The 26,305-nt window shown below is 40.1% G+C and overlaps 1 protein-coding gene across 11 annotated transcripts in view; it reads left to right on the forward strand.

Annotated features, from left to right (window-relative positions):
• The window catches only part of CALD1 (caldesmon 1), a 201,756-nt gene that overhangs the window by 156,997 nt on the left and 18,454 nt on the right, over positions 1 to 26,305 (forward strand). For 9 of the 11 annotated variants that reach the window (XR_008821983.1, XM_056339551.1, XM_056339557.1 and 6 more), the window contains 6 exons: positions 9,120 to 9,266; positions 10,884 to 11,901; positions 12,542 to 12,625; positions 17,682 to 17,830; positions 22,783 to 23,038; positions 24,644 to 24,784. Coding sequence is in view for 10 of the 11 variants with exons in the window: in XM_056339551.1 (XP_056195526.1) it covers positions 9,120 to 9,266; positions 10,884 to 11,901; positions 12,542 to 12,625; positions 17,682 to 17,830; positions 22,783 to 23,038; positions 24,644 to 24,784 (1,795 nt within the window). In the remaining variant the exon portion in view is untranslated. The remainder of the gene's footprint in view (positions 1 to 9,119; positions 9,267 to 10,883; positions 11,902 to 12,541; positions 12,626 to 17,681; positions 17,831 to 22,782; positions 23,039 to 24,643; positions 24,785 to 26,305) is intronic. The other 2 variants (XM_056339559.1, XM_056339560.1) reach the window with 1 other exon arrangement.

The following is a 26,305-nucleotide window of genomic DNA, read 5'->3' on the forward strand; positions in this document are numbered from 1 at the left end:
CTTTGTCTCTATAATGAGAGCTTGCTAAAATATCCCTTGTTTCTGTCGCTGCTGTAGCTACACTAGGGTGGAGGCAGTCTCTACCCCAAGCACCATGTTCTGTAAATCTGGTTTTGGCTCACCTAGCTGAGGTGGTGCTTACAGTAGCAATGCTTGTCTGGAAGGGCTGCTTTTTGCCATTGCTGCCCTCAGAATTGAACCATTAGGAAAAAACACTGGGATGCTGTAAAAAGCCTGATGTAAAAAAATGTTGAAGCTGCTATTGTACCCTAATCCCAAGGATAAGAAACCCAAAAGTGCAATTCAGCTGGAAGGTACTTATATCCGTCTAACAAGTAAGCTGAATCTATTGTATTTTACCCCTCTTTATTAATTAGTTTACCTCTCTCAAAGTATATCCTCCAGGTACAGAACTAAGACAGACCCTGTTCTGCTTAATCCACAACTTTGAGTTGCACTTTGGGAGTCCCAGCTGGACGAGATACAACTTTGTTCAATAATAGCACTCTGTTGCATTTAAAGGGAGGTGGTTACATCAGAAATCTTGGCAAAACCAGACCATTGCTATAGGTATAGGGAAAGGGAGCAACAGTAAATTTGGGAATCCTCTTGAAATGGATTATAACTGTTGTGCTTGAAGAAAAGAAAAAGCTTCACTTCTTAATGACAACACACTTTCCACTCCAGCCTCTGGTGGAAAAAATGTATTGCATGTGATGCGAGTTTTTTATTTTTAAATAGAAAGAAGAACTGTTTCTCATATTCACTGCTGAGAAAAAAAAAATTATATATGTATGCATATAATATATATAGAAAAATTGGTCTCGGGCCATGAAAAACAGTGCTGTACTCTTGTTCATGTTCCTTCCCATAAGGCTGCACAGTTCCTTGTGTGCTTTTGCTCCAGGTTCCCCACAGGCTGTCTGATGGGGTGTCTATCCCTGCCTATACCTACCTCAGTGTCCTAGTTTAATGACATGACTATGAAGGATGAGAAAATGGCCCATTAACCCAAGTCCTCCTCATGCCTGCCTTCCCTCCCTTGCCTTCATTTAAAGACCTCTGATAGATATTGTAGCTGACGACATGAATTTTGCACGAGTTTAAAAGATGTTTGGAGGAAATACAGAACTTTGTGGCTTGAGCGTGACACATTGGAGACATCAGTTTGTCTAAAGGTGCCTGTAAAAAAATACGCGTTTCATTCCTCAAATCTTTTGCATATTTCTAGGAAAACCACAATTCTCGATATGCAGAAGAGCTTTTTTAAGATACAAATGCTCGTGTATGTCTTCATTTTTAATTCCTTTTGTCTTGAGTAAATGTCTCAGTCATGCCAGTTGGAGTTTTATTTGCAATGAAATATAAAAAAGGAGGAGTTAGATCTTAACTTTGTATACATTCAGTAAGCTAGCAATCTGAGTTATATAAGTGCCTCGAAAGCCATACTGAATACAAGTGCCCAAAACCACAAGAAAGAAAATTTCTGATTTGGCTTTGTAGCAATTGTGGATTATATATTCTGGGGCAAAACCTTTAAGTCCTTACTTATGCCTCAGCTAGGCAAAATGCCCATTATTCTCAAGTCATATGCCTGAAATATTACTGGGTAAGGCTGTGGCATAAATTATTTTGGTTTTTATATGCAATAAAGCACGAGAAACTGGAGGTGGTGCAGCAAGCAGAAAGCAATTTGTTACGGAGTCAACAAACACCACATCAACCACAGTGGTACGTACAGCGATTGGGTTTTGCTCCCACTTTTAAAGTTTGAAAAATTAGGCTTGTTTTGTACACTTTTTTGCATGTTTTTCATCTGCCAGGGTTTCACCAGATTTCTGGGTGAATTCCACTAAGCTTCAAGGAAAGCAGTAAAAAAGTGATAGTTATCAGCTAGAAGGCACTTGGCCAATTATTGTTTTCTGCCCAGTTACTTTTTCTTTTTTTCATGTGAAACTCCTAAATTAAAACAGGTTAACTATACTGCACTACTCACTGACAGGTCAATGTCAGTCTATTGTGGATGAAGTAGAGCATTGCAGACTTCACATATTGAGAGAATTACATGCTTTTCCCTGGGACATTTCCAACGAGTGCTTTTATCTAAATATAATATATTTCAGAGGCAAATTTGACATTGTTTCAGTAGCTGAAGGTTTTTACCCTTCATGTTAGTGGCCCTGCATGCAATTTATGCTGAGGTACACAGAGGCGACTTACCAGAGGTATTTGAATGTGGTTGGAGAATCTGCTTGCATTTCATATTATGAAACAGATCATCAGTTTTCAGCCATGAGGAAAGAAAAAAAATAGGCGCACACATGAGTCATTCTGCCTTTGTGCAGAATGATGCAGTGATGTTACAGACTGGCTCTAACGATGAGGCCCAGATTTTAGGGCTTGAATCTAAACCCAGAGCAACAGTGTTGTTATGAGCAGAAAACTGCAAGAAATGAGACAAGGCATTGGAAATCCTGGGCGTCTATGCAACTGAAACATATATTTTCAACAGAAACTAGTAATCTGGGAAGCCAGAATCTGTCCTAGAGGCTTCAGTGCCATGTTCAGCAATGAAATAAAATCGCTGGCTACTTTTGGCATGAATTACTTAGTAGTCACCAAATACTTTTGTTGTCAGTGTGGAGTCATTTTCCCTTGGCTTGCATATCACTTTTTATACTTCATTCTTCAATGTGGATTACTTGTACATTATTTTTTTAGAATCAAACTGTTAAAGGGATGTGTACGTTCTCTTTTCTTACCTGTGAAAAAACCTAAATGTCAAAAACATCAAAAGGAAAGAAACCCTAGAGAAGAATGTACAGAAGCCAGACCTCTCAGAAGATCTTTTCTTTCCCATACTTAACTGTTTTGTCATGCAAACAAAATAACAATCTCACAGCCAGATCCTTAACAAATATAATAATCTAATTATTTTCCCTAACTGAAAAAAAATAATTGTTAAAATGCATATTGTTTTGTCTTTTAGGTATTTTAGATCGAGGTTTAAAGTAGGAGAAAGTCTTCTAAAGGTATGGCAGGAAATTAAGGATGCCCGATCTGAAAAAAAGAACATTCTTCTGCTAACCCACTGAATAAGTGGTTATGCAGCAGAAAAATAATGATCCTTGAACTCTTTGGAGCTATGAAATATAAGAAAGGATATTAGAAACACACAGTATGAAAATGATGTTAATGAGAAGGGAATACATCGAAAGGTGTGTCAGTCTCTTCATTTTTCCCAGAGAACTATATGGATATCTGGGTAATTTGCCTGCTCAGGAGCGTAGCTCCAGAGAATGTGTGGGTGAAAAGAGTAAAGGTATTTGTGAGTCAGAAATAAATTATGAGCAGAATGAGAAGGCATGTACCTTTTGTAAATGGAACACTGTAGTATCTAAGTCCAGCAGGTGCCACTGTATAATCTAGTCTGACTTTTCATACCTAAGAGACAACGAAATTTCACCAAGTTGTGTCTATAATGAGCCCAATAATTGGTATTTAACTGTGGTATAACTTCCAGAAAGGCATCCTTCTTAATGTGGAGATGCAAGAGATGGATGTTGCATCATTTCACCCTCACTGTTAAAAACATGTGCTTAATTTCCAGTTTTAATTTGTCTAGGTTTAATTTCCAGCCATTTGTTAATTTTATCCACTTGTCTCTCCTACATTCAATGTGAAAAAAATGGTGCATGTCAAATTGAGAAGTATGTGAAAAATATGGGTGTTAATAACAGCATTCATGCACAACATTGGACTGAGAACTGTGGTGGCATGTCTGCATGTCTCCAGCATAATCCCCTGTTTTCACTCACTACATCTTTTTGAAACATGAGCATTTTGGACTGAAATTCTGCTCATTCCCTTGTAAAAATGAATTTTCTTGAGCAGGTCGGAGCAGCATGCTGGCAGCTGTCATTGAATTATGGAGGAATGATTAAAAGAAACAGTTTTCCCCACAAGTGCCCCCCACCATTTACCACATTTTTAGATACGACTTGAACGAAATACAGCTGACATTTGACACGCAAGCTTGACAGAGGCATAATCCTCTGGAAACATGTACATTTGTTATGTTTTTTTGAGGTGAAGATTGATCCGTTGTTTATACCCACATTTTGAAGAGTGCCTATCATAATACAAAATAAATGAACAATGAAAAAATTAAAAACATATGCAAAAATAAAATGGTACCAAATATCAAGAGTGACACAAACGGCACTCCCCAGTGGGTATAATAATGGAGTCCATCCTCACCCCACCCATCATTTCGGGAAGAGCCTGGGTAAATAGAAAGGCTTTCTAAGAGTGCAGAAGGCCAGTAAATGCAGCTTCTATAGATTGAGTCTGGCAGTGAAATTTGTCATCAAGGATATTTTACTGACATCCTCCGTCTGCCATCGATATGGAGACATATGAGGCAACATATGTCGCTTCAACTGCTGTGGTGTTAGGTAATGAAGGGGAAGGGCCTTAGAAGTGAAGGTGCAGCAGTTTGATACGGAATGAATGATCTCATTTCTTGGGGTGGACCACAGCGAAAATCAATCTGTAATAGATGTAAAGGCTTCTAGATAACGAAGTTGTGGGGGAAAGAGCTTGCTGAATAGGTACAGTTGTGTCTAATTGAGGTATGTGTTGGGAGGGAAGTGCTATGAATGCAAGGTGTTTTTGCAGGCAAGAGAAAGGGAAGACAGAATGGCATTTTACTGAATCGTGGGGGAAATAAGAGGGAGATTTGGGCTGCCTGTTTAACTGAAAAATCTAGTCTTAAAGGCTTTTGTTCTGTTCAGAAATTTTTCACATATTTTTGGCACCCTTCATGTGGAGTCAAAGCTCAGATCCATAGCTCTTCTTTCTTCCTGCCTCCTCTACAATGGAGGTTTTTTTAAGCAAAAGTTTAATTTAAGTGATCCGGCTTAAATTGGACATATGCTTTTTTCCGCTCCTGTGAAAAATGAAAAAGAAATAAGATTCATCAGGTTTAGCTTACAACTCACTGAGAGCAGGTAGTACTACAAATGATTACATTTCTCTTTAATCAGAATACACACTGTTTAGAGATCTCCTATCTTTACAAAATGCCTACTGTAGCAATCCCCTGAGCCTGATCAGGAAATTTCAGTGCTGTCATAATTCAGACAATAATAATAATGTTGTAGTACTGGGCAAGAAATGCTAAAACCAAAGTGCCTTAGATAATGTTTGAACTGATTTGTGGTTTCAACTGGAAACCAGCTGAAGCTGGATTGTATGAAATGGTTCCAGCCCCACAATCATCCTAGCTATAACCAAGTTCCTTACTGGATTATAACTTTATTTAAATTCAGTGCTCGACATAAAATCGAGTGGGTGCCGAATTGAAGAAGTTCTGAGGCAGATGGCCCCATCACCTATATTCCCAATCCAGCAGAGTTAATCTTCCACTCTAGGCTGTAGAGTCACCCAACGCAGTCTGAGGGTAATGTTTTAGGCTTGTTCAAATAATCAGGAGATTTGTTGCTGACTTCAGCAGGTTTGGGATTTTGGTCCTGGAGATAAGAATCTGTCCTACCCACTCAACAGGGCAGAACGTCTGTTGTTACTTGTTATCCCTACCTAATGTGGTGGGAAATGTCCTCTCACATAGATGAGATGCTCAGTCTCCTGCACTTGAGTTGTGCTGTGTGGGAAGTATGATAGACTCAGCACTAATGCTTTACTAGGCCAATAACACTGATTTTTCTCATGTCAGAAACATAGAGAAGAGGAGAAGCTGCCAGCACTCTGTTATTTTTGTGGTTTTGGTTTTTTTTTTTTTCCTATTATTTGGCATTTAGACTGAGAGCATGTTATCTTTGGTGACAAGGTATAGGACAGTTTCCAAGTCACCATCTTTTAATCTGAATATTTAATAAATGGTGTTGCCTATCAGAAGGCTTGGCTTACCTCTTTGAGATCACACTGTGCCGTGCTCTTATTGCCTGAGATAGCTGGAACAACTAACTGTAGAGAGACATTTGCCTGCAAAGACTTTGAACAGTTATGTGGAAGGTGACAAATTGATATAGGGTTAGTTTAATGTATTTGTGGTGTGTGTGTGGTGCATGCTGGGCAGCAAGGCTGTTCTCCAAGGGTGGAGAAACAAAACAGGCCAGCATGGATAATCAGATTTCCATCTGTCTGATATACAGAGCTGAAATCTTGGTCATACTTTTTATTATTTGTTTACTCTTAGTCCAAAGAATTCTGAAAAATGCAGGCAAGTGGAAGAGCTCCCAGATTGATTTTGCTTGTAATGGGTGGCTAGAGAGAGCTGTAACAGTGGGAGAGTGAGAGTTAGTCTTCCCACTCCCGGTAGGGAGGGTGCCTGAATTCATGTGTTTGCCTGTGGTTTACTTTCTTTGTGAAATTAGTTTGACACCCTAGGCAGCAGAGGGGGAAGAGGCTGCTTAGATAACTAAGGGAAAGAGAGTGATGTACCAGCCAAGGCAGGCTGAATGAACCCAGTGCATAAGGATTGAGAGAATGGTGAGATGAACACTGTAGTCAGAAGAGTGTATTTTTCATGGGCAGAAATGGCATTTGTCTAACTTGCACCATCTTTCTTGTGACTGAATTTCTCATGGAAAGTCAGTGGCAGTTAGGGTGACTGTGCTGAATCATTTCATAAATGATCCTGCTGTCAGTTTGCTCACAGCCTGGTCATTAGCCTATTCATTAACGTAGCCAACCTGAACTTGCATTTTCAGCCTGCTCTGCTGTCAGTCTGTGGCAGCTTAGTCAGGTCCACTCTAGCAAAGCTTGTATTTCCAAGGCAAGACAAAGCAGCCTGTAGAAGTACAATCTCGGAAGTAGTGTTAACGTAATAGTAGAGAAAATATGATACAGATCTATAAAATGCATCTATTAGTTGGTGGTATGACTATTTCTAGACTGCTGGGGATGTTTCGTGCATCCATGCTGGTGGCATAGAATTGAATACCTAAGGTGATCCTTACGGGTGGAACCCATACCTGGTGTACTTGCTTGCTGTAGGAAACCACTGTGATATGCAGTGAGGCAGTGGATACACTTTAAAGGATATTGAGAGAGATTGTCAGCTTTCTTAACATATGATCTATATAATAAGTGTGCAAGGACAGGAAATACATATCTGTCATCATTTGCCTTATTTAATGGGTACCATTAAATGGGAGGTTTTTGCTTAGGGTATTTCTTTCTTTTTTCTAGTTTTCTGAGAAATTGATGGTTTTAAATAAAGGCATTTTAAAGAGGCTTTTAAAAGCACTTGCTCTCCTTGCTGTGTAGGAGTGTTCTGTGTGGGTAGAGAGAGCAGGATAAACTACTTCATCCTCATGTGGTGTCACTGCAAAGACAAATCCTGAGCCATAGGCACTGGGAATCAGCTCAGTCGTGGCCATTATCCAGCTGCCAGCAGCGTGCCCTCTCCTATGCCCTTACATTTGGAGTTCAGAGCTGAAAAGATCATAGGCTTCTTGCAGCCAGAACATCTTACTGAGTGGGCTTTCTGTAGTCAGTTTGCTAATGCAGTTCATTCCAGACAGCCTCTGTCTTCTGCAAATTAGAGACCCCATTGGTTTATTATTGTATTTCCTATGCTTTCTGTTCTAGACCTAAATGATATGTTGACCCCCCATTAAATTGCTTACAAATGACAGGACATGCTTTTTCTTGCCTTCCCTGTGTCACCTCTAGTGCTTTTAACTAATCTCCTTTCTTCCTCTTCCCCCTACTGTGATCCTTCATGGCCATGCTGCTCATGGTTTTCACCCTCTTTGAGAGGAGCTGTTTCTACAAAGAAAAGGTTGCAAGCTCTTGAAGCCGAGCATGAAAGTAGCAAATGAAATCCTTCAGTGCACTGAGGATGAAAACACTGTTCTAGATCTGGAAAGTGGCTCAGTCATTTTGGGTTTTTAACTTCCATTTCTAATTTTTAAAGCAAAATTGGGATAATTGAATCTCTCCTGAACCTACACTTTAACCCTTCTTTCTGCAAAGGAGAAAAGTAGTACTAGAAGAAAGTGATGGTAGAGGCTTGGACCCAAAGAGTCTGATGCATGACCAAATCAAAATGTTTTACTTGCATTTAATATTAGAATATTCCTTGAAATGCAAACTTTAACTGTGCTTGTTTTTACTCGGTACAGAACTCTTTTTTCTTTTCTCTATGTGCATGGCTGTACAGCTAGCTGAAATGCATACCTGTGCAAGGAAATGTGACTTCTTCAGCTTTATGTACCAGACCGTTGCTGAAAGCAAAGTAAATGAATATCCTGACTGGGCCTGGCACATGTTAACTTCCTATTTCACTTTGCCTGCACAAAAAAGATAAGAGGAATGCCAGCCTTTCCCTTTATCTCACGCAGTAATAATGCACCTCAGCAAAGATTTGAATGGGCCACAGGATTACTAGGATTGTAATATCTTGCTTTCCTTTTCAAGTAGGATGAAACTAAATGTAATCATCTGTTAGGTTAGATGAACACAATGGGTTCTCAGCTGTAGGCTTTCATCACAGCAGTGATCTTATATGATTTGGCCTGGCAGGGCTATGGGCTCACAGACATTTTGTTGGTGTCAGGTGTTTGGCACTCAGAACCAGCCACTGAGAGCGGTTGTTATACTTGTGTCTCCTTGCTTCCCAGTCTTTCAGATTTAGAATACTGTCACCATTTTCGGTGTGTGATATTTAGAGGAGGCTAATGCAGAGGTGATTGGCTAAGTCCAATTTCATTTATGCGGGCTTGAGTGATAGTCTACTCAAATGCTGCCTTGCTGTGTGCATTCTGGTGGGATCATGGTGCAGTCTAGCAGGATGTTTGCTCAGCTACAGAGCTGGGCTTTTATGGTCTTGGTATTTTCTAAGGAGCAAATCGACAGTGTGGTGTGGTTGCTGCCTTCATTGTGGCTATTTTGTCAAATTCATTTCTGAAAAAGAAAACAAACCCAAGCTTTGAAACTATGCATCTCAACACCACAGCATATTTTCTAAACAGCATATGGAGCAGCCACTGCAGCCATGCTTACTGTGCTCTGGTCAGCTGCTTTTTGTAATTTTTCAGTCACAGTGTCCCATGTACTTTTTTTCCCTATCCCTAATGCTCTGTTGGCAGGCTGTCCTACCAGAGAAATGATGATGATGAGGAAGAAGCAGCCAGAGAACGTCGACGACGGGCTCGACAGGAGAGGCTGCGGCAAAAGGAAGAAGGAGATCTATCAGGAGAAGTAATGGAGAAATCGGAAGTTAATGCCCAAAACAGGTAAACATCTGATGTTTACTGACAAGTCAATAGTAATTGTTGTTCAGAGTAGAGAAGTATCCTGAAGAGATCTGTTTTGCTACTTAAATTTCAAGCACCAGGTTTTGTCATCCTTGCTCTAAAGAGGACCTAAGACTGAGGAGCACCAGTGGCTGTGTCTACTCAGTGTGATGGGAGCATCACTGAAGCTGGAGTTGAGGCCATGCTCATGACCCATTCCCAGGTTGTCCTCAGGGCTCTCTATGGGGCAGCTCAGCTGGGGCTCATGGAGGGAAATACCTCTGATGCATCCTGCTGTCAGATCCCCTCAGGCATGACTGGGTCTTGCCTTACAAACCTCCACATCTTTTGCCCTGCTTATAGGGGCCATGGTGTCATGAAACCAAGGCACGTGGGACTGGTGGGCACCCAGGCCTCAAGCTGCAGCTGAAACATGCCTGCAAGGTGCTGGGTGTAAGCCCTAGGCCTCAGCCCTCATCTGGCACTGCCAGATCATATGGCTACAAACAGCAGAAAAGCTTGTGGAGTGAGGCACCATCATTTCTTCAGTTTCACATAGTCACAAATAATATATCCAGATTTCCAGTAGCCATAACACAACTGGTAGAAAAGAGCAGAAATTAACATTGTGATATCAAAGGAACAGATACTGAGCACAAGTAGCATTCTATTAAAAACAAGGAGAATGGATATAGATAGGAAATCAGCAGCATTTCTGATTGTAGATTATAATCTTTTTCCACAATAGAAGAGGGGATACCCCCCACCAAAAAAAAACCAACCAAAAAAACCCAAACAAAAAACCCCAACCAAACAACCAACAAAAAACACACTAGAAACGGGGAAGAAACCTGCACATAGGAGAATTAAACAGCTGAATTTTGAAGGAGTCATAAAACCTCCAGGGACTGAGAGTAAGATCCAGTCCTGATGCCTACAGGTGTTGAATAGCATGTCTTACATTAAGTGCTATGCTCACTCTGTTTTCTAACAGGTTATTGTCATTGTACAGACAATCACAATGTCACTGCACCCTTAACTGCAAGGCTATCCTGTTATGGGCTGTGGATGTTTTTGCTGAACAGGAGTAGCTTCTTGTTGCTAGAGAAGTCCACTGAAATCAGAAAGTATCTTGCTCGTGTGGCGTCTTCAAAAACTTTGCCTGGTGGGAAGACTGTGCATAAAACGTGTATGCCTCATGGCAGGCTGAAGGAGGCCTTTTAATGCAAGCTAAGGTTGTCCAAGTGTTCTGCTGCAGGCTGCAGAGAGGGAAGATAATTTTTTCGGGGCTGTTCATATTTCAGCTGTTCCAAGTGCCAGGGACCATTCCAGTGCCTACTGAGGTCAGTGAGACTCCTGGGGACTTCAGTGGCTGTTGGAGCTGGCCTGGAAGGGAACTTTTCCAGGCTCTGACATTGTGAAATACCACATTCCTATACATGTAGAAATGCCAAAATTAATCCCCAGAACTATTTTGCTAGATTTTGAAGTATGCAACCTGTTGTGTTTTTAAACCATGGAATGATGTTACAGCAAGTTTTTTTCCTAGAAACAGTTAAGCACATACATTGTTAGAAAGATATTTTTTTAAAACACAAAATTGTCACTTTTATGTAGTGTGACAGAAGAGGAAACGAAGCGTACTACAACCACTGGGGGAACAGATGATGAAGCTGCATTGTTGGAGAGACTGGCAAGACGGGAGGAGAGACGCCAAAAACGTCTACAGGAAGCCCTGGAACGTCAAAAGGAATTTGACCCCACGATCACAGATGGGAACTTGTCACTTCCCAGCAGGAGAGAAGTAAACAATGTGGAAGAAAATGAGACCATGGGGAAAGAGGAAAAGGCTGAAACACACCGAGGACGCTATGAGATTGAGGAAACAGAAATGATTACCAAATCATACCAAAGGAACAACTGGAGGCAAGATGGGGAAGAAGAGGAAAAGAAAGAAGAAAAAGACAAGGAGGAGCTACAGGATGAGAAACCAAAGGAGGTCCCTGTAGAAGAAAATCAGGTAGATATGACAGCAGAAAAATCCACAGATAAAGAAGAGGTCATAGAAACAAAAACTCTAACTATAAATGCAGAGGAACAGAAAGCAGAGAATGATACAAATGCTGTACTGGAGGGGGAGCAGAGTATAACTGATGCTGCAGATAAAGTGAAGCTTAAGGATGAGGAAGAGGCTGAGGAAGAAAGGAAGAAAGCAGAAGAAAGGGAGAAACTTGAGGCAGAAGAAAGGGAGAGGTTAAAAGCAGAGGAAGAAAAAAAGGCAGCTGAGGAAAAACAGAAAGCAGAGGAGGAGAGGAGGGCAGCTGAGGAAAGAGAGAGGGCTAAGGCAGAAGAGAAGAGGGAAGCTGAGGAAAGAGAGAGGGCTAAGGCAGAAGAGGAGAAGAGGGCAGCTGAGGAAAGAGAGAGGGCTAAGGCAGAAGAGGAGAAGAGGGCAGCTGAGGAAAGAGAGAGGGCTAAGGCAGAAGAGCAGAAGAGGGCAGCTGAAGAAAAGGCTAAGCTAGAAGCAGAGAAATTAAAGGAAAAACAAAAGATGGAAGAAAAGAAAATAGAAGATAAACAGGTAAAAGAGAAGAAAGTACAAGAGGAAAAACCTCAAGCAGCTTTCCTAAGGAAACAGGTACAGTAAACATTTTGCACCAAAATAAGACACCTGTGGTTTGTGAGAAATGTAATGCAAGAAAAAAGATTGAATTGGAATTTCCTCACAAATCTATTGCTGCATTGAGATGACTGATACTTGAGCTCTCTCCCTTGCTCTTTCCTTTAAAAACTAAAGCTCCTTTACTTCTGCTTACCAGTAATGCAGTGCACAACATGCCTGACTTCACCCCATAATTCAAAGAAAACTGCATGTTCAGACCTCTGCATGTTTTTTGCTGCCTTTTTTCTGAGCTGCTATAAACTGGCCTAATGCAGTAACACATGAGGTGGAGGCAGACACATCTTGACACAAAATATTATGAGCACCTGGTAAACTGTGTGAGGAATGTATGTGTTAAATGCAATCACAGGAGAGGGCACTCTGCTGGGAGGTGTGAGCATGATGCCATGCAAGGGGGAGAGGCCCAGAAGGGGAATGGGAGCATTGGGAAAGGGTGGAGGGGGCACAACTGCACACGGAGATGTAGGCACAACAGCATATGATGGAGATGTGGCTGCACACTGGACTGCTACATCAACACAGTGTGGAGAAACAAAAGTGCAAACAGATGCAATGTTTTCATATTAAAAATAATATTAAAAACCCAAAAACAAAGGGAGAAGAAAAAGAGGTTAAAATGGAAGCTAAAAAGGAAAAGTTACCAGATGAGAAGCTCCAGACTACCTCCAAAAAAGATCAGGTAACTTGCAAACCATTGATTTGGATGTTGTAAGGAAACCTGAGATAACAAAATAAATAAGAGACCTGTAACTGAAAGTTGCTTGTTCAGCAAAGTACTTAAGCACGTGCTTCACTTCAAGGATGTGGGTAATCCTGCTGAAATAAATAGGGATAAAGCTACTTATGTGCTTAAAGTTAAGTAAATGCTTAAGTATTTTGTTCTTTTGGGGCTTTAGAACCAAGTCCTATTTGTCTTAAAACAAATATTTCAGGAAACTCAGTTTGGTCAATAATGCAAGGATGGTTTGCACGCTAGGGATAATTTTTTTCAGAACTGTATCAACTAATCCATCCTTCTCTGGTTTCCTTCCACTTTACTATGACCTTTTTCCCTATGACTGAGACCTATTCTTACAAAGTAATAATAAAAATAATAATCTAGGCCCTTTGACCACCTGACTGCCTTAACTAATGATTTTCCCCCAAACTGCAACGCCTTATGGTATAAACTGTGCATACCCAAGATTCTTCTTTTGTTTTAAAGATAAAATCTACAAAATTTACTGCATTGCATTTCCACTGTAAACACAGGAGCTGGTGCCATGGTGTTTTACTGTATGGTAAGTAAATAAGATTTGGAGACCATTTACACTTCAGGTTACAGCTGGACACAGCCATGCTCAATGTTGTGTAGTAGCTGTGCTTTTGGGTCAATGCAGCAAGTATCAAAAAAGCCCCTGTATGAAAAAAAACAACCTAATCAGATGTTGAGACTGGTCAGAGTCTTGGACGTTTGGACCTATTTGAGTTCAGCCAGGTCTATGTGGCTTAAAGGGAGCCACAGCACAGGGCTCTAGTAACAGGCAGCTTGCTGCCTGCCCAGCTGCTTGGGAGCATTGAGGGTTATAGAGGGTCTGTTCCAGGGTCCTTAGTTTTTGGATTAATTTGAAACATGCTGTAGGTGCTTAGCTCACCCTCAGAGAGTGATGAAGGCAAATCATGTTATGAGGTTCTATGTCTGGTTGCCTGGCTTGCGTCATCCAAGGTACCATGTTTTGAGTAAGGTGCATGTGAAATTGAAAAGGGAAATGAAGTGATGAAGATGGTTAGAAGAAGGGTTTGTAATGAACAGGGAGATTGGCAATACTAGAATAAGTTACTCTAGAAAGGGGATAAGTTGCATGAGACCTAATGGCGTTGCTTTAGAATAGTGCACTAGAAAAAGTAAACAATCACCCTACCCTAAATCAACCTGACTGTGAAAGCAGAAGAAAGAGCTGTACAAAAAGTAAGGAATAGATTATATTAAACGTTCTTCATAAGATAGAATCGGCTTTTAATATTCACTGTTGCGCACAATCTTTGAATATTACAAGTAAATGTAAAAAAGAGGCTGTAACTGACCACAAATATTGATTCTGGGTGGGACTTTAGATGCAATCGTTCTGCTTGTGTTTATGTGGGAGTTGTCCAGTCAACTCCCACTGGAGCTCTCATCATGCTTTTAAACCATAGCCACAGGGTTAGATTTTTCCAGGAAATTAGTAAGACTTTGAAAGTGACTTGTGATTTTAGTGCTTCCATTTTTGGATGCTCAAGCTGAGACAGTTTAAGAAGTCCCACTTTTAGTGCAACACTGAATGCCCACCCACTGAAAGGTAAATCTTTTGCATGTGTATCAAGCTTGAGCATTCAATGTGTTTTGTTCTGTTTTGAAAATCGTAACTGTTGTTTCTTGGCTTGTGAAGAAAAATCGACAGTCTCAGACTCCAAACCAAGTCAAGATCAGGCTCCCCTCTCCACTTCTCCCTGCCCTCCCTTCAAAGACATAAAAGTTCAGTGAGGCCTATTTCTGAACCATGTATGCAGTTAAGAGGACGGCAGTATATCCTGAACAAGATTCTGAAGGAATACAGTGGATCTACATAACCAGATTTTGCTTGTATGGTTGTGCAACACAAGCGTATGTTATTTCTTTATGTGACCAAAATCTGGCCCTCGAAGTTCAGGTTTTGATCAAATCAGCAAGTAAAATGTGTCTCCTTTTCTGAACTGCTCCACAATTTTTGGTTCTCAAAAGTGGCCTGGAAAGTTTGTAAGAACAAGCTTTCTCATGATGTGAGACTCCTGGTATTTCCTGCTTCTAGTTTGGCTAGACGTGCTGCAACAGTTGCTGTTCTCATGGTATTTGGGTATGGTAGTTGGCTCTAAATGGAAGCCCTAGACCCAGATGCCCACAGCTTTTAAGTCACCAAGTAATTAAGCCCAAATAAGGAATTAAATTTGCCAAATGGCTCCAACCTCAGTAACTGATTCACTGTGGTCTGAAGGTGTTCAGACTCTAGATTTAGAAATCTCAGCTCTCAAATATTAGCATAACACGCTAACAGGAAAGAAGCAGTGTAGAGAAATATTAAAATATAAATAGATAAAGCTGGAAATTAGCTAAACGTACTTTTGGTTGTGTTCCATCTTGACTTGACGGTCAAGATTTGTGAGTGCATGTGAACTGTTTTCAGCAGTTCCACGTAATACCACCTGTTTACTCCAACTGGAGTCAGTGTAGTCCTTTTTACTGAATTTATCAGAAGCTGAATTACTCTGTAATTTAGGGAAGCACGGAGACAAGGGAAAGTACTTTTTCTGTTACCTGCCTTTGGAATGGGATGTAATGGTTTCTGCTTCTGTGCTAATGGATCTCTGTTTTAGCATTAAAATTAGTAGGAGAAGTATTGGGCCCAAAAGCTGTGTAATGTTTCTGTAATATCTTGTTTTATCATCTTTTTGAAAAAAGAGGCCAAGCTGTATTAGTGGTTTTCTTAAATGCAGACACATTGCCATAATTCCTAGTGGTTTCTGAAATGCTATTTCTTAACCTATTAATTTTTAAACTGTATTGTTTTAATATTAGTTTTCTCAGTGATTTCAATTAAGATGTAAGAGACATGACCATCCCCAGTGGACTTCAATACATCAGGCAGCTGGAAGTATTGGCTTTTTCATGAGACTTAGAAAGGTCTTGATGAAAATCTCAGCAAAGGAAATCCTGTGCTCTCAAACTCCCAACACAGACATCCTGGCATGTGAAATCTTGCAACAATCAACATTGTCGGTTTTGGTATCACCCTGACTGGGACTGATGGGTTAGGAGATTGCTAAGAGGCAGCAGAGATTTTTGCTGTGAACATGATCATGAGCTACAATCTTGGCCAGATTTGGGAGCACCCAGAAGATGTTACAGTCTGGTGGCATTCATTAGGCTCTGTGAATAGCCCTGGTTGTCTCAGCCCAGCTCCTAGAAGAAAGAAAACCATTCCTTGAGGCTGCTAGTAATAATGGTCTTGTTTGCTAGCAGTTGCAGCATCATGGCCAAAGAACGCACAGTCATGGAAACTGAACTGCCTTTTGTCCATCAGGGCACCTCTGCCAGGTCATGGCTAAAGCCCGTTGGCAGGAGAGAGTGAGGAAAGTCTGCATTGCTGCTGCCTGCTCTCAGGACAGAGCAAATGCCTGTGTGGGTTGTGTCCAACATCCCTCATCACTGGCAAATTTACTCGAGTAGTTTAACGACCCAGTACTGACTTGTAATGTGTGCCACCTTGGCATTGTCTGTCATATCAGTTTCTGTGAGCAACCAAACTGGCTTCATGTGAAGTCACAGGCTGATTTTGGGACTTTACTCAGCAGCTTCATTCAATGCCTTAGGAGGATCTTGACTTTGAAGACTCTGAACTCATCCTTTATTGATAAAGATATTACATCTCTGGAAATTCCTTTTTGATGAGAAAGGATAGAAATATGACTTGATTTGGATGTGGGTGTGTGCATTCATTTTTTATTTCAAGATGCATCTTGGAGCACCATAAAAGAAGTTGTGTTGCAGACAGGACTGTTAGAGAAGTTCTTTCTCTTTCTAGTTAGCAAAGGAGATGGCAAAAGCCTTCCAAGGCAGAAAAGTATTTTTTTTCTAAAGGTGTTCATATGAATTTTTCACTGAAGATATTTCTTACTGGCCAGCTACAATATTCCTCCAACACAGTAGAGCTGGGGAAAAAAAAATTTTTGGACATAAATATTTCATCTACTGCAGTTGACAGTTTGTTTAGGCTCGTAATCTAGCTAACTGAGTGGGAATAATTCTACTTGAGCATAAAGAACTTCAATCAGTTCATATCCTTCTCCTCTTATCAGCATCTAGCCATGACTCAGCATGCTGATATCAGTCCATCTGGGGTATTGATAAATACTTCAAGCTCAGAACTCTGAAGCAATACTGGAGAGTGAAGTCCGTGCACTACACTTGATTACTATTAAGAATTTTATGACAAAACTTTGTAGCTATAGAGGGAATTTTTTCGCTAGTGTTTCCAGAGAGAACATTTGCTTCTTCATAGGTTTAAATATTAATGTCTGATAACACTATCCATGACTAGCCCCTGGCAGGACTGTGCCTTTTTGTCAGGGCAAGTTTTACTCTGATATAAAGAGAATTTTGTGTTTTGGCCATTATTCTTACAATACTGAAGTATCCATCTGCTATGACACTGGAAATAATATGAACTTTGTCAAGCAAACTTGATTGGTGAAGGTTATGTGTTATTTCTGCTGTGACAATGCCCTAAACCTTGTACCAAGAAGGTATCAACAAACCTACTCCCAATGAGTTTGCAACCCAAGATCTTAATAGGCAACAGATGTATGATGCTGCAGGAAGAGGGGTGGGGTGCAGTGGCAGAATGAAGCAATGTGGGAGCATAATCCTATGGCTGCAAAAAACCTTCACAGAAGACTGATAATTTTATTCGAAATGTTTTCATCTTTAATTCAGGTCAGGACAGCAGGGTGGTGGTTGGTCACAGTTTAGAGCTTTACAGACTACTTCTGCCATAAAGCACATTAACATTTTGAATACACTTGCTTAGGTAATCATTAATACCGAGAAAATTGTGTTCCTCACCTGTTACTTAGAATGTCTCATTGCAACTTATTTTCTTTTTCTTTTTCTTTTTTTTTTAAATTCTTTGTTTTGTTTGTTTCTTGGTTTTGTTCTATGATTTGTGGTATCTACTGAGCAGGTAAAAGATGACAAGGATAAAGTCAAAGCACCAAAAGATGAGATGAAAAGTATCTGGGATCGTAAGAGGGGAGTTCCTGAACAAAAGGCACAGAACGGAGAACGTGAACTCACTGCCTCAAAACTTAAATCTACTGAGAATGCTTTTGGGTAAGTTCCAAGTAAGCATTGGGCTTGCTTATGTTATAGCAGAGCAGGGGGCCATCTCTGGGTCTCTGCTTAACAGCCTGGTAGCGGCTGAGTAGAACACTTGGGTTGGCAACCTCAGAAGAGGCTCTAGCATTCATTGGGTTGTAGGTATGAGTTAAAGCTTTTGGCCTGTTTTCTAATGAACTGCCCCCACATTGTTGCAGTAACAAAATGAAGTACAGAGAGCAGATGTAAATAGCCTTGCTCCCTCACCAGAGACAAGTGGCTTGTTTTCGCTCTGCTGGGGCTTTCCTTCCTTAAAGGATATTTATTTCTAATATCTGCACAGAGGTCGATAATGACAACAGCCTAGGTTTTGTGTTCTCTAATTTTTTGTCAGATCTCAGCCTTTACTAATTAACCTATTTCCAGTTACTCACCTGCTTTTAATCAGACTCTGCATGTCAGTACGGAGCACAATGCAGTTCGTAACTGTTGAAAGAGCCTCTCCCTTGATTTCAAGGCAAACCTTGGAATTAATGACTTCTTTATAAAAGTAGTTTTTCAGTTAGGCAAAAACCTCTCCTAGCCAAAGTGTTCTACTTTTATCTTTTTTTATAAGCTGTGCCACAGCTCAATTTTTATTTTTTTCCTTTTCAAGGAAACATTTGCCTTGTGGTTATACTGGGAAATTCAATGAAGGTGGCAAATTTCTAGTGAAAAGTTTATTAAAAAAGGATTCTGCCTGCTAAGAGGAGGGGGTACATGAAGCAGAGCAGAAGTTCTTCCTTGTAGCAGAAAACCAAGAATGAGTAGGTTAGAAATCTAATCTTTTTTCCTTCTGAACCTCTCTTCCTCTTACTTTGATACAGCCAGAGAAAAGGTTAATCTCTCCAGGCACTTTGAGAAATCTGTGCATGGCAGATGGGATTTGCTGTTGTATCTCAGCATTCCCTTCATGATTCTTCCGGGAAAAACAAACTTTCTCAAAATAAAATGCGGTTCAAAAGTCCCTGGAGACACCCTGACCTAAGGCCAAAAGACAGACAGAGGTGGAGATGGAATAGCAGGAAATTGGCCTTGCTCAGAACTGTCCTGCTTCATGACTTGGGTCACATCATCAATAACATGAGAATGGTTTTCTAAAAATATTTTTGTTGTGTTTTCATTTGCTTTACTTCCTGTGGGAGACAGGCCTTAGTGGCAACATGTAGATTTGAGTTTCCACTCTTTTTTTTTTCTTCTGTTTTTCTTCTACTATTTCCCAAATGTGGGAAGAAGCCTGTTAAATAGCCTTTTATCAGCTGAGTAGAAGACATGGATTGGCAATGTCAGCAGAGGCTGTAGTGTTCATTGGCGATTAGGTATGAATTAGAGCTCTTGGCCTATTTTCTAATGAACTTCCCCCATGCTGATGGGCTTTGTTTGGAACTGTCTTTATTCTTGCTTTTACGTGAACATATCAAATACTAGTTAGGAAGCATGTAGCTTGGCTAACTGCGGTGGTGAAGACCTGAGAATAAAATAGGGTAGTGGAGGCTAAAGAAAAATCTTACCTGTGTCTACTTCAGTCAGTAAGAGAAATACAGAATAAAACTCCATTTTATGCATCACAATTTCTCCTCCCTAACTGTACTTGCTCCAGAAATACGGCCAAGCAACCAAGACCAGAAAAAGATATGATGAAAAATATTTTCCCCCAAGACAATCTGCAGAAAGAGAAAGCTTAAAGAAAATGAGCAGTTGCAGAAAATGAAAATGTTGGTGTTTTTCAACTGAAAATTGAAATCATTAAACTCAGGGAGTTTTTTTTAGCTTACCGTTCCCATCTCCCCTCCCAGCTGCCTCCCTATGCTCATACAGGACTACAAAAGCCCTAAATATGATGTAACATGGGGTTTTTTTCCATATTATTCTGACATTTTTGGCTCCCACAAGCCATTGCTTTCCTTTTCCTCCTTGTCTGAAAGCTGGAACTCTTTCTCCACCCAGCATCTCAATATTGATTTCCCAATGTCAGCAGTAGGGAACAGAGATTCCCAGAATCTGTTGAAAAGAGAGGAGTTTGGGAGGTGGAGAAAAATAAGAAGAATGACGGCCAGTTTGTTGATACTATTTTGAATTGTGCAGAACCAGTAGGGAAAGTCCTGTAAACTGCATGAGAATAAAATAAACTAGAAACTTTAAAAGTGCTTCTTTGTAAGGAGAACAAAATAGGCAATTGAGGTCTCCAAACAAAAATGTTAAGACTAGGTTCTACCTTTGGCTTCTATCAGTTGAAAGCTGAGAATAGCTGTTAAATTCATTGAGGCTATCTGTACTGAAGTCATTGAGGATTAATGTTTCTTCTGTGCTGATATAAAACAGAGTGGCTATTTATTAAGAAAATCTTGGCAAATGTTATGTTCTTAGCTCTCTTAGTTCTGAGGTCTGAGTATTTGCCCTTGCTGGGGATACCATTATGTCTATCAGAAGTGACCTTTTGCATCTTAATTGTCCCCAAAGCTTGCAGGTCTGGGTGGGCTGGCAACACAGACTTCAGAGCCAAGAGACAAAAATAATTAAAAATTGAAGAGGTTCCTGGGATGTTTGCTATAGGAGATTACAACCTTGCAATGAAGCAGGACCATCTTAAAATAGCTAGGGATTTCTCATGGCCTGTGCAGGATAGATGGACTGGTTCCTTAGAAATACTTAGTGCCTTATAGAGGCGTGTGGAACATTTTGAGTTCTCGTTACCTCTGCAAACTGAATCAGAGGTATTTCAGGCTGGACACACGAAATCATACTTCACACCTCAAATATTGGTCCTCACGTTGTTTTTGAGTGGGTTAAATAAAATTTCAAATAAAATTTCCAGTGTTTCCTCACAATGCTTTAGGTAATTATGTATTTATTTGTCATTGAGAAAGCTTGAGTTCCTTTTTTTAATTAGGCATCACTACGTGACGCAAGCCCTTATTTGTGATCACTTACATTAACTTGACGTTTATGGTAAAGGGTGATCTTGTGGTTCTACTTTCATGGTTTAAGTGATTCCATTGCAAACACACTTTTAGGAATAGGGCCTGGAACAGAAAATAATTGTGATAAGGTGATATTATGGAAATATACATTATATACTTGTAACTTTAGGTTAGAAAATCAGATATGAGAGTGTACTGAGGGTACATACATTCACAGACCCCTGGGACATTTTTATTTTTTTTTCTTTAGCCTGACTTTGCGATGTTACACTCTTGCATAGAGAAGACACTCTAAAACCATGTAAACACATTGCAAAAGAAATGCCAGGTCCTACTACTTTGGTGTTGAACTTGCATAGATGAAGTACAGCAGCTGAATTCACATAATAGCATCAATTTGGTTATGCTACTTTGCCTTATGGTTTTTAACAATACAATTCCTAAATCATGTATGCCATGCTAGAATCAAATTTCATCCAATGTGGTAAAATCACATGGGGGCAGAAAATTCTGTTAGTAGATTCTATTGTGATATTGAAACCACAGATAGTTCAATTCTGGTCCTACAACCTCTTTTATATGGTTAGTTCCGTCTGGATGAGGTGCCTATCTGAAAAGCAATATTGTAATATTGGGTGTGATTCACCAGACTGAAAATTTATGTGGTATTCTTCATATTGTCATCTCTAATCTGATCATCTCTAGCAGTTATTGTTATTGTTGGAATGCTTGATTCGTACTGTCTTGTGATACTATACTCTACAACGCTCTGGTTGCGTTAATGAAGTCATTAATATCCAGCTTTGTTAAATGCCAAAAGAACAGAGCAGAAAGCTTTTTTTAAAAAAATCCCTTTCTGTCTCTTGTGAATAGCACACTGATACCTCTTAGGTACCTATCTCCTTGTCAGCAGTAATATTAAACGCACTCAGGGAGCAGACATTTGTCTAAACACTGCTGTAGTAATTGTTTAACTAGGTGATGCTATCTGACTCTGTTGAAAGTATGCACTTCACCTATGCAGATTCTTTGGGGTTTGGGGCTTTTTTGGGTATTCTTTCTGTCTCATATATTACATTTGGTTGGAAAACTTCTGTTTTCTCTGGTGGAAAGTTGCCATAAATAAATAATTTCCAGTTCCTTAATAAAGAGTCATACTTTCCCTGGAAAATCTCAGCAAAAGATCTGATGAACCTTTCTGTTCATACAGGCTGGGATAGTTAAAGTGATAGGTGTTATAGATGAGATAGGAACCTTTTTAGGTTTTCAAAACACTGTTGAAGCTGTAAGGTTCTGTCCCCTCTCTTATCTCCTTCTGTTTTTCCCAAGTCAAGTAATTTGTTCTGTCCCCAAAGATGCTTGTTTTTTTTCTAGAGGGTTTATAAAAAAATACTTGCCTTTGAAAACAGAGGATTAGTGTATCTCTAATTATATAGAACATTGCATAATAATTTTGCTATGATTTTTTTCTGTGTAAATTTATCTTAAAATCAACAGAGAGCGGTTAGTTAGGGGTTTCCATTGTTTTGTTTTCTGTATGAAACACAATAAGCTTTTGGAAGTGTTTCCTTTGTACACAAACTGCAGAGCAGAGGTGTGAAACTGTAAGAGTTTACTGCATACCATAGAGATGCTGATGAGATATGATACCTCTTACTGAAGTTACATGAGATGTTAAATATTTCAAGCTGAGTTACTGAATTCTTTTAAAAACGGAGGTGTCTTGAGTTCTTAGGCAGGGTGGCACAGCTCATGTGCACACAAGCATGAGACACTCCTTCCTCACTGACAGTGGATGGGAGAGGTGCTCCTTTTAGTATCCCAGCCTACCAACTCCTGATGAAAATGTTTTGGGCCTGTCATAGTTTGCATGGAACAAAAGGTCTTATAAGGCGATATCTTTATGTGCCAGGCTGTTGTGTTGCTGTTGAGCATGTGGCAGCAGGTGGCTCTGGCCAGGAGGGGAAAACCTGTGGTGCATCACCTTCTCTTTCATTTCTTTCCCAGCCGCTCCAACTTGAAAGGGACCACAAATGCAGAGGAAGCAAAGCTGGGGTCTCAGGTTGAGGCTGGAAAGTGGCTAGAAGATCAGCGCCGTCGCCGAGGTGAGAATGAGGAGTTTGAGAGGCTGAAGGAGAAGCAGCAGGAGGCAGCAGCAGAGCTGGATGAACTGAAGAAAAGGCGGGAGGAGCGCCGGAAAATCCTGGAGGAAGAGGAGCAGAGGAAGAAGCAGGAGGAGGCTGAGAGAAAAGCCAGAGAGGAGGTAAATGTAAAATACAAAGTATTTGACTCTGGTTTTATTCCCTTGTTGTTACTACTTTACTTCCACTGGCCTTGGGTTAGTTGAAGACACTTTACAGCAGTGTCTGCGCAGACACTTTTAGGCAAAAAAGTTGGTGGCGTTGGATGTTGGTGGGTCTGTATTTAACAAGAGGGCAAAATAAGGCCAAGAGGGACTGACTCATAGGTGAGAAAGAAGCGTGTAACAAAGAAGGTAAGACCAAACCCAAGCATACAGGCCAAAGTGTGCTGCTTCTTGCATCTAATGTTACTGTGTGGAGAATGGCTGCTGTGACTTTGCCTCATGTTACACCCTTTAACTGGGCCCTCTGGGTTGTGTGCTTTTCTGGGCATTGCTGTTTCTTAGTGTCTGTCAGGAGATGGTCTGTTGCCACAAATCTTGATTTCAAATATGCTACCCAGCATTAAAATGGCCCCATTTTCTAACCCTCAGATTTAACTACAAGTATGCCATATTTGATATCAAGCGACCACATCACATAGATGCTCTAGGGAGGACCTGAGGTAAAACGTACAGTCATCCAGCATAGAAGGAAGTGTTACAGTTTGAGCCTTGGGAAGGGCAGGGCTCTAATATATGTCTTCACAAGTCAGGATTTCACCTGCGGTAGTTGCAAATTTCTTATCTTCTTGGGGATGGAAAAAGTTGGGGGCAGTGTTATAGCCACAGAGTTTGTAATTTATTCAGGGTGTCTTTTTGAAGTTACACAAATTTAATGACAAAGTACATGTCAATATTCATCTGCTGCAGATGAGCTGGAATGCTAATGTTATGTATAGTTGTGATGGACTAGATCTCATTAGGAAGATATTCTTGTCTAATTAAATATTGAGTACCCAACCACATCTGCTTGCTTGTACTTCCTCTGCCAAGGGACTCTATAAATAGGATTTCCAAATCTCTGGTGCATCATTTAGGAATCTTAGTTGTTTGGAAAACAAATGGTAGATGAATAATAATAGTATGTGGCAGCTGAATGCCAACTGCTTTAATATATTAAGCTCTTTACAGTAGAACTCAATAGAGGCTGAGATTGCACAATACCTTGCTGGTCAGACCCTGCTGACCAGTGCTCGTAATGGTTGTGCTTTGACTTGTAGTTTATGAAGTAAAAACTCATGTTATCTCTTTGGAGGGAGACTAAACCTTCAGGGTTTGTGGCACCTATTGATTTTCCCTTGGGAAGTATTAATCTTGGCACAAAAGTGCCAGAGTAGATGAATAGAACAGTACAATGATGATACATGAGGATACAGAGAAAGTGAATTTGTGTATGTTTATAAATGCGGTTTTTTTCTCTCCTTAAGTAGCACTATATGGCAATAAATCTGGTGACCTCACTGTGAGGAGACACTACAGCAGCACAGACTTATGTCTTCACTGCTTCCTTAACACTGTGATGGATTAACAGCAGTATATTCCTGCATTTCAGATAGGTCATTGAACTTTTTTTGACTGACATAAAAATCTATTCTTAGAAGATTTGGTAAATGTTTGCAGGATTGCAAAGCTCTGTAAAGGTGATGTAGTTTCTGAAAGAATAAGTGACGTTTCATATTTTTTAAGGAGGAAAAGAGGAGAATGAAGGAAGAAATTGAAAGAAGAAGGGCTGAAGCTGCTGAGAAACGTCAAAAGATGCCAGAAGATGGCATATCTGAAGACAAGAAGCCGTTTAAGTGTTTCAGTCCTAAAGGTTCATCTCTCAAGGTAACTCCTCTACTAACATCTATGTAGTACAAAAAAAGTAATAGGGGTTGCAGTCCAAACCAAGAGCCAGACACCAAAGCAATGTGAAAATACTTGAAATCAGACTTGAGACAGTGCTCAGAAATAGATCTTAGCCTGAAACTTTTAGCTGAAAGACTTCATTCATTGGGGTGATTGAAAATTAGAGATCCTCTCTAAAAATAGAATCTAGAAAAAAGTTACCTGTTCTTGTTGATGAAAAACGTCTGAAAAGGATCTTCAGCTTCAAGAGAAAATTATTTTGGAAATTTAAAGCTGTATTACTGCATCGATTTTCAGCGTTGATTTGTTACAGGAGTGCTTTGTGAACTGGATAAAGATCACAAATGTTCTCTCTCTCTTTCTCCTTCTGCATCCACAATTACTTTCTTCCTTGCCAGATTACTTTGTCTTTAACCATATCCAGCCCAGTCATCATTAATTGAAACTGCCCCATATGGGAGTTCTAGTTTATGTCTAATCCCCCTAAAAATAACATCTAGAAGTACTGGGCTGGATTTCATTTTCTTATGTAACAGGGAAAAAAACAAACCCTTCTGATGCTGCAGGAATTTCTAAGTGGTCTTTTGTGGCCTGTTTTATATTGGAAGTAAGATAAATCAATTAAATGGCCTTTCAGCATGGAAGAGGAATCCTGCCGCACTGAAATTATTGGGAACTTTGTTTTGGTATTCAGTCCAGTTGCTTTCTCAGCTTAAGCCCAAACTTCAGAACTATTAATTGTTTTCAGCTATCTTCCTTTTCTCATTTTGTGTCGTTAGTCATTTAAGAATCCAAAATGTTTGTCAAAAAAAGACCCCTTAGTGAGCACCAGGAGAGGAAAGAACTGGGCAGGAAGTTATCAGGTAGGAGCTCATTGAAGCATGAAGTGGATCTCCATAGGATTAAGAACTGTATTTTTGAATGACAAATTTCTTTTGGTCAAAATTACATTTCTGCTCACAGAGAGCTACACTTTGAAGCAGCCTGGAGCTTCATCCCTATGCTGTTTTGGGTCGAGTTCTAGCAAATACAGTGTCCAAATGCTTTTGACAGGACTTGCCTTTGACTTCTGAGGCATATCTGAACCTGAAATACAATGACAGAACACATACAGCTGTAAACAAAGATTGCAGTTTCATGACTTGCTCCTATTAGATAAACCTGGTCAGACACTATAAATGTGCAGCTTCTTCCCAGCCCTCCTGGGAGGGCTTCTTTTTCTTCCTTCTGTTTATTGAGATGCCTTTTGTGACATAGATTTGGAGTTTTAATTCACAAATGACTCAGAAGAGAGGAAATTATACTTGAAAGCACATAATAGAAAGATATAGATCATAATTTTGGAGAGAGTGGGAAAAAACACTGGATTTGGCAGGAGGTTAATAGCTTTTAGAGAATTTTTGGAGTGATGCTACACTATTTTACTGAGTGTATTTTTAGAGGAAAGCTGGAATTTTCCAAATGTCATTAAGCATCCAAGGTCTATCTTTTTTATGATGG

Source organism: Falco biarmicus, chromosome 5 (assembly GCF_023638135.1).
Source record: "Falco biarmicus isolate bFalBia1 chromosome 5, bFalBia1.pri, whole genome shotgun sequence".
In the NCBI taxonomy this organism is placed as follows: domain Eukaryota; kingdom Metazoa; phylum Chordata; class Aves; order Falconiformes; family Falconidae; genus Falco; species Falco biarmicus.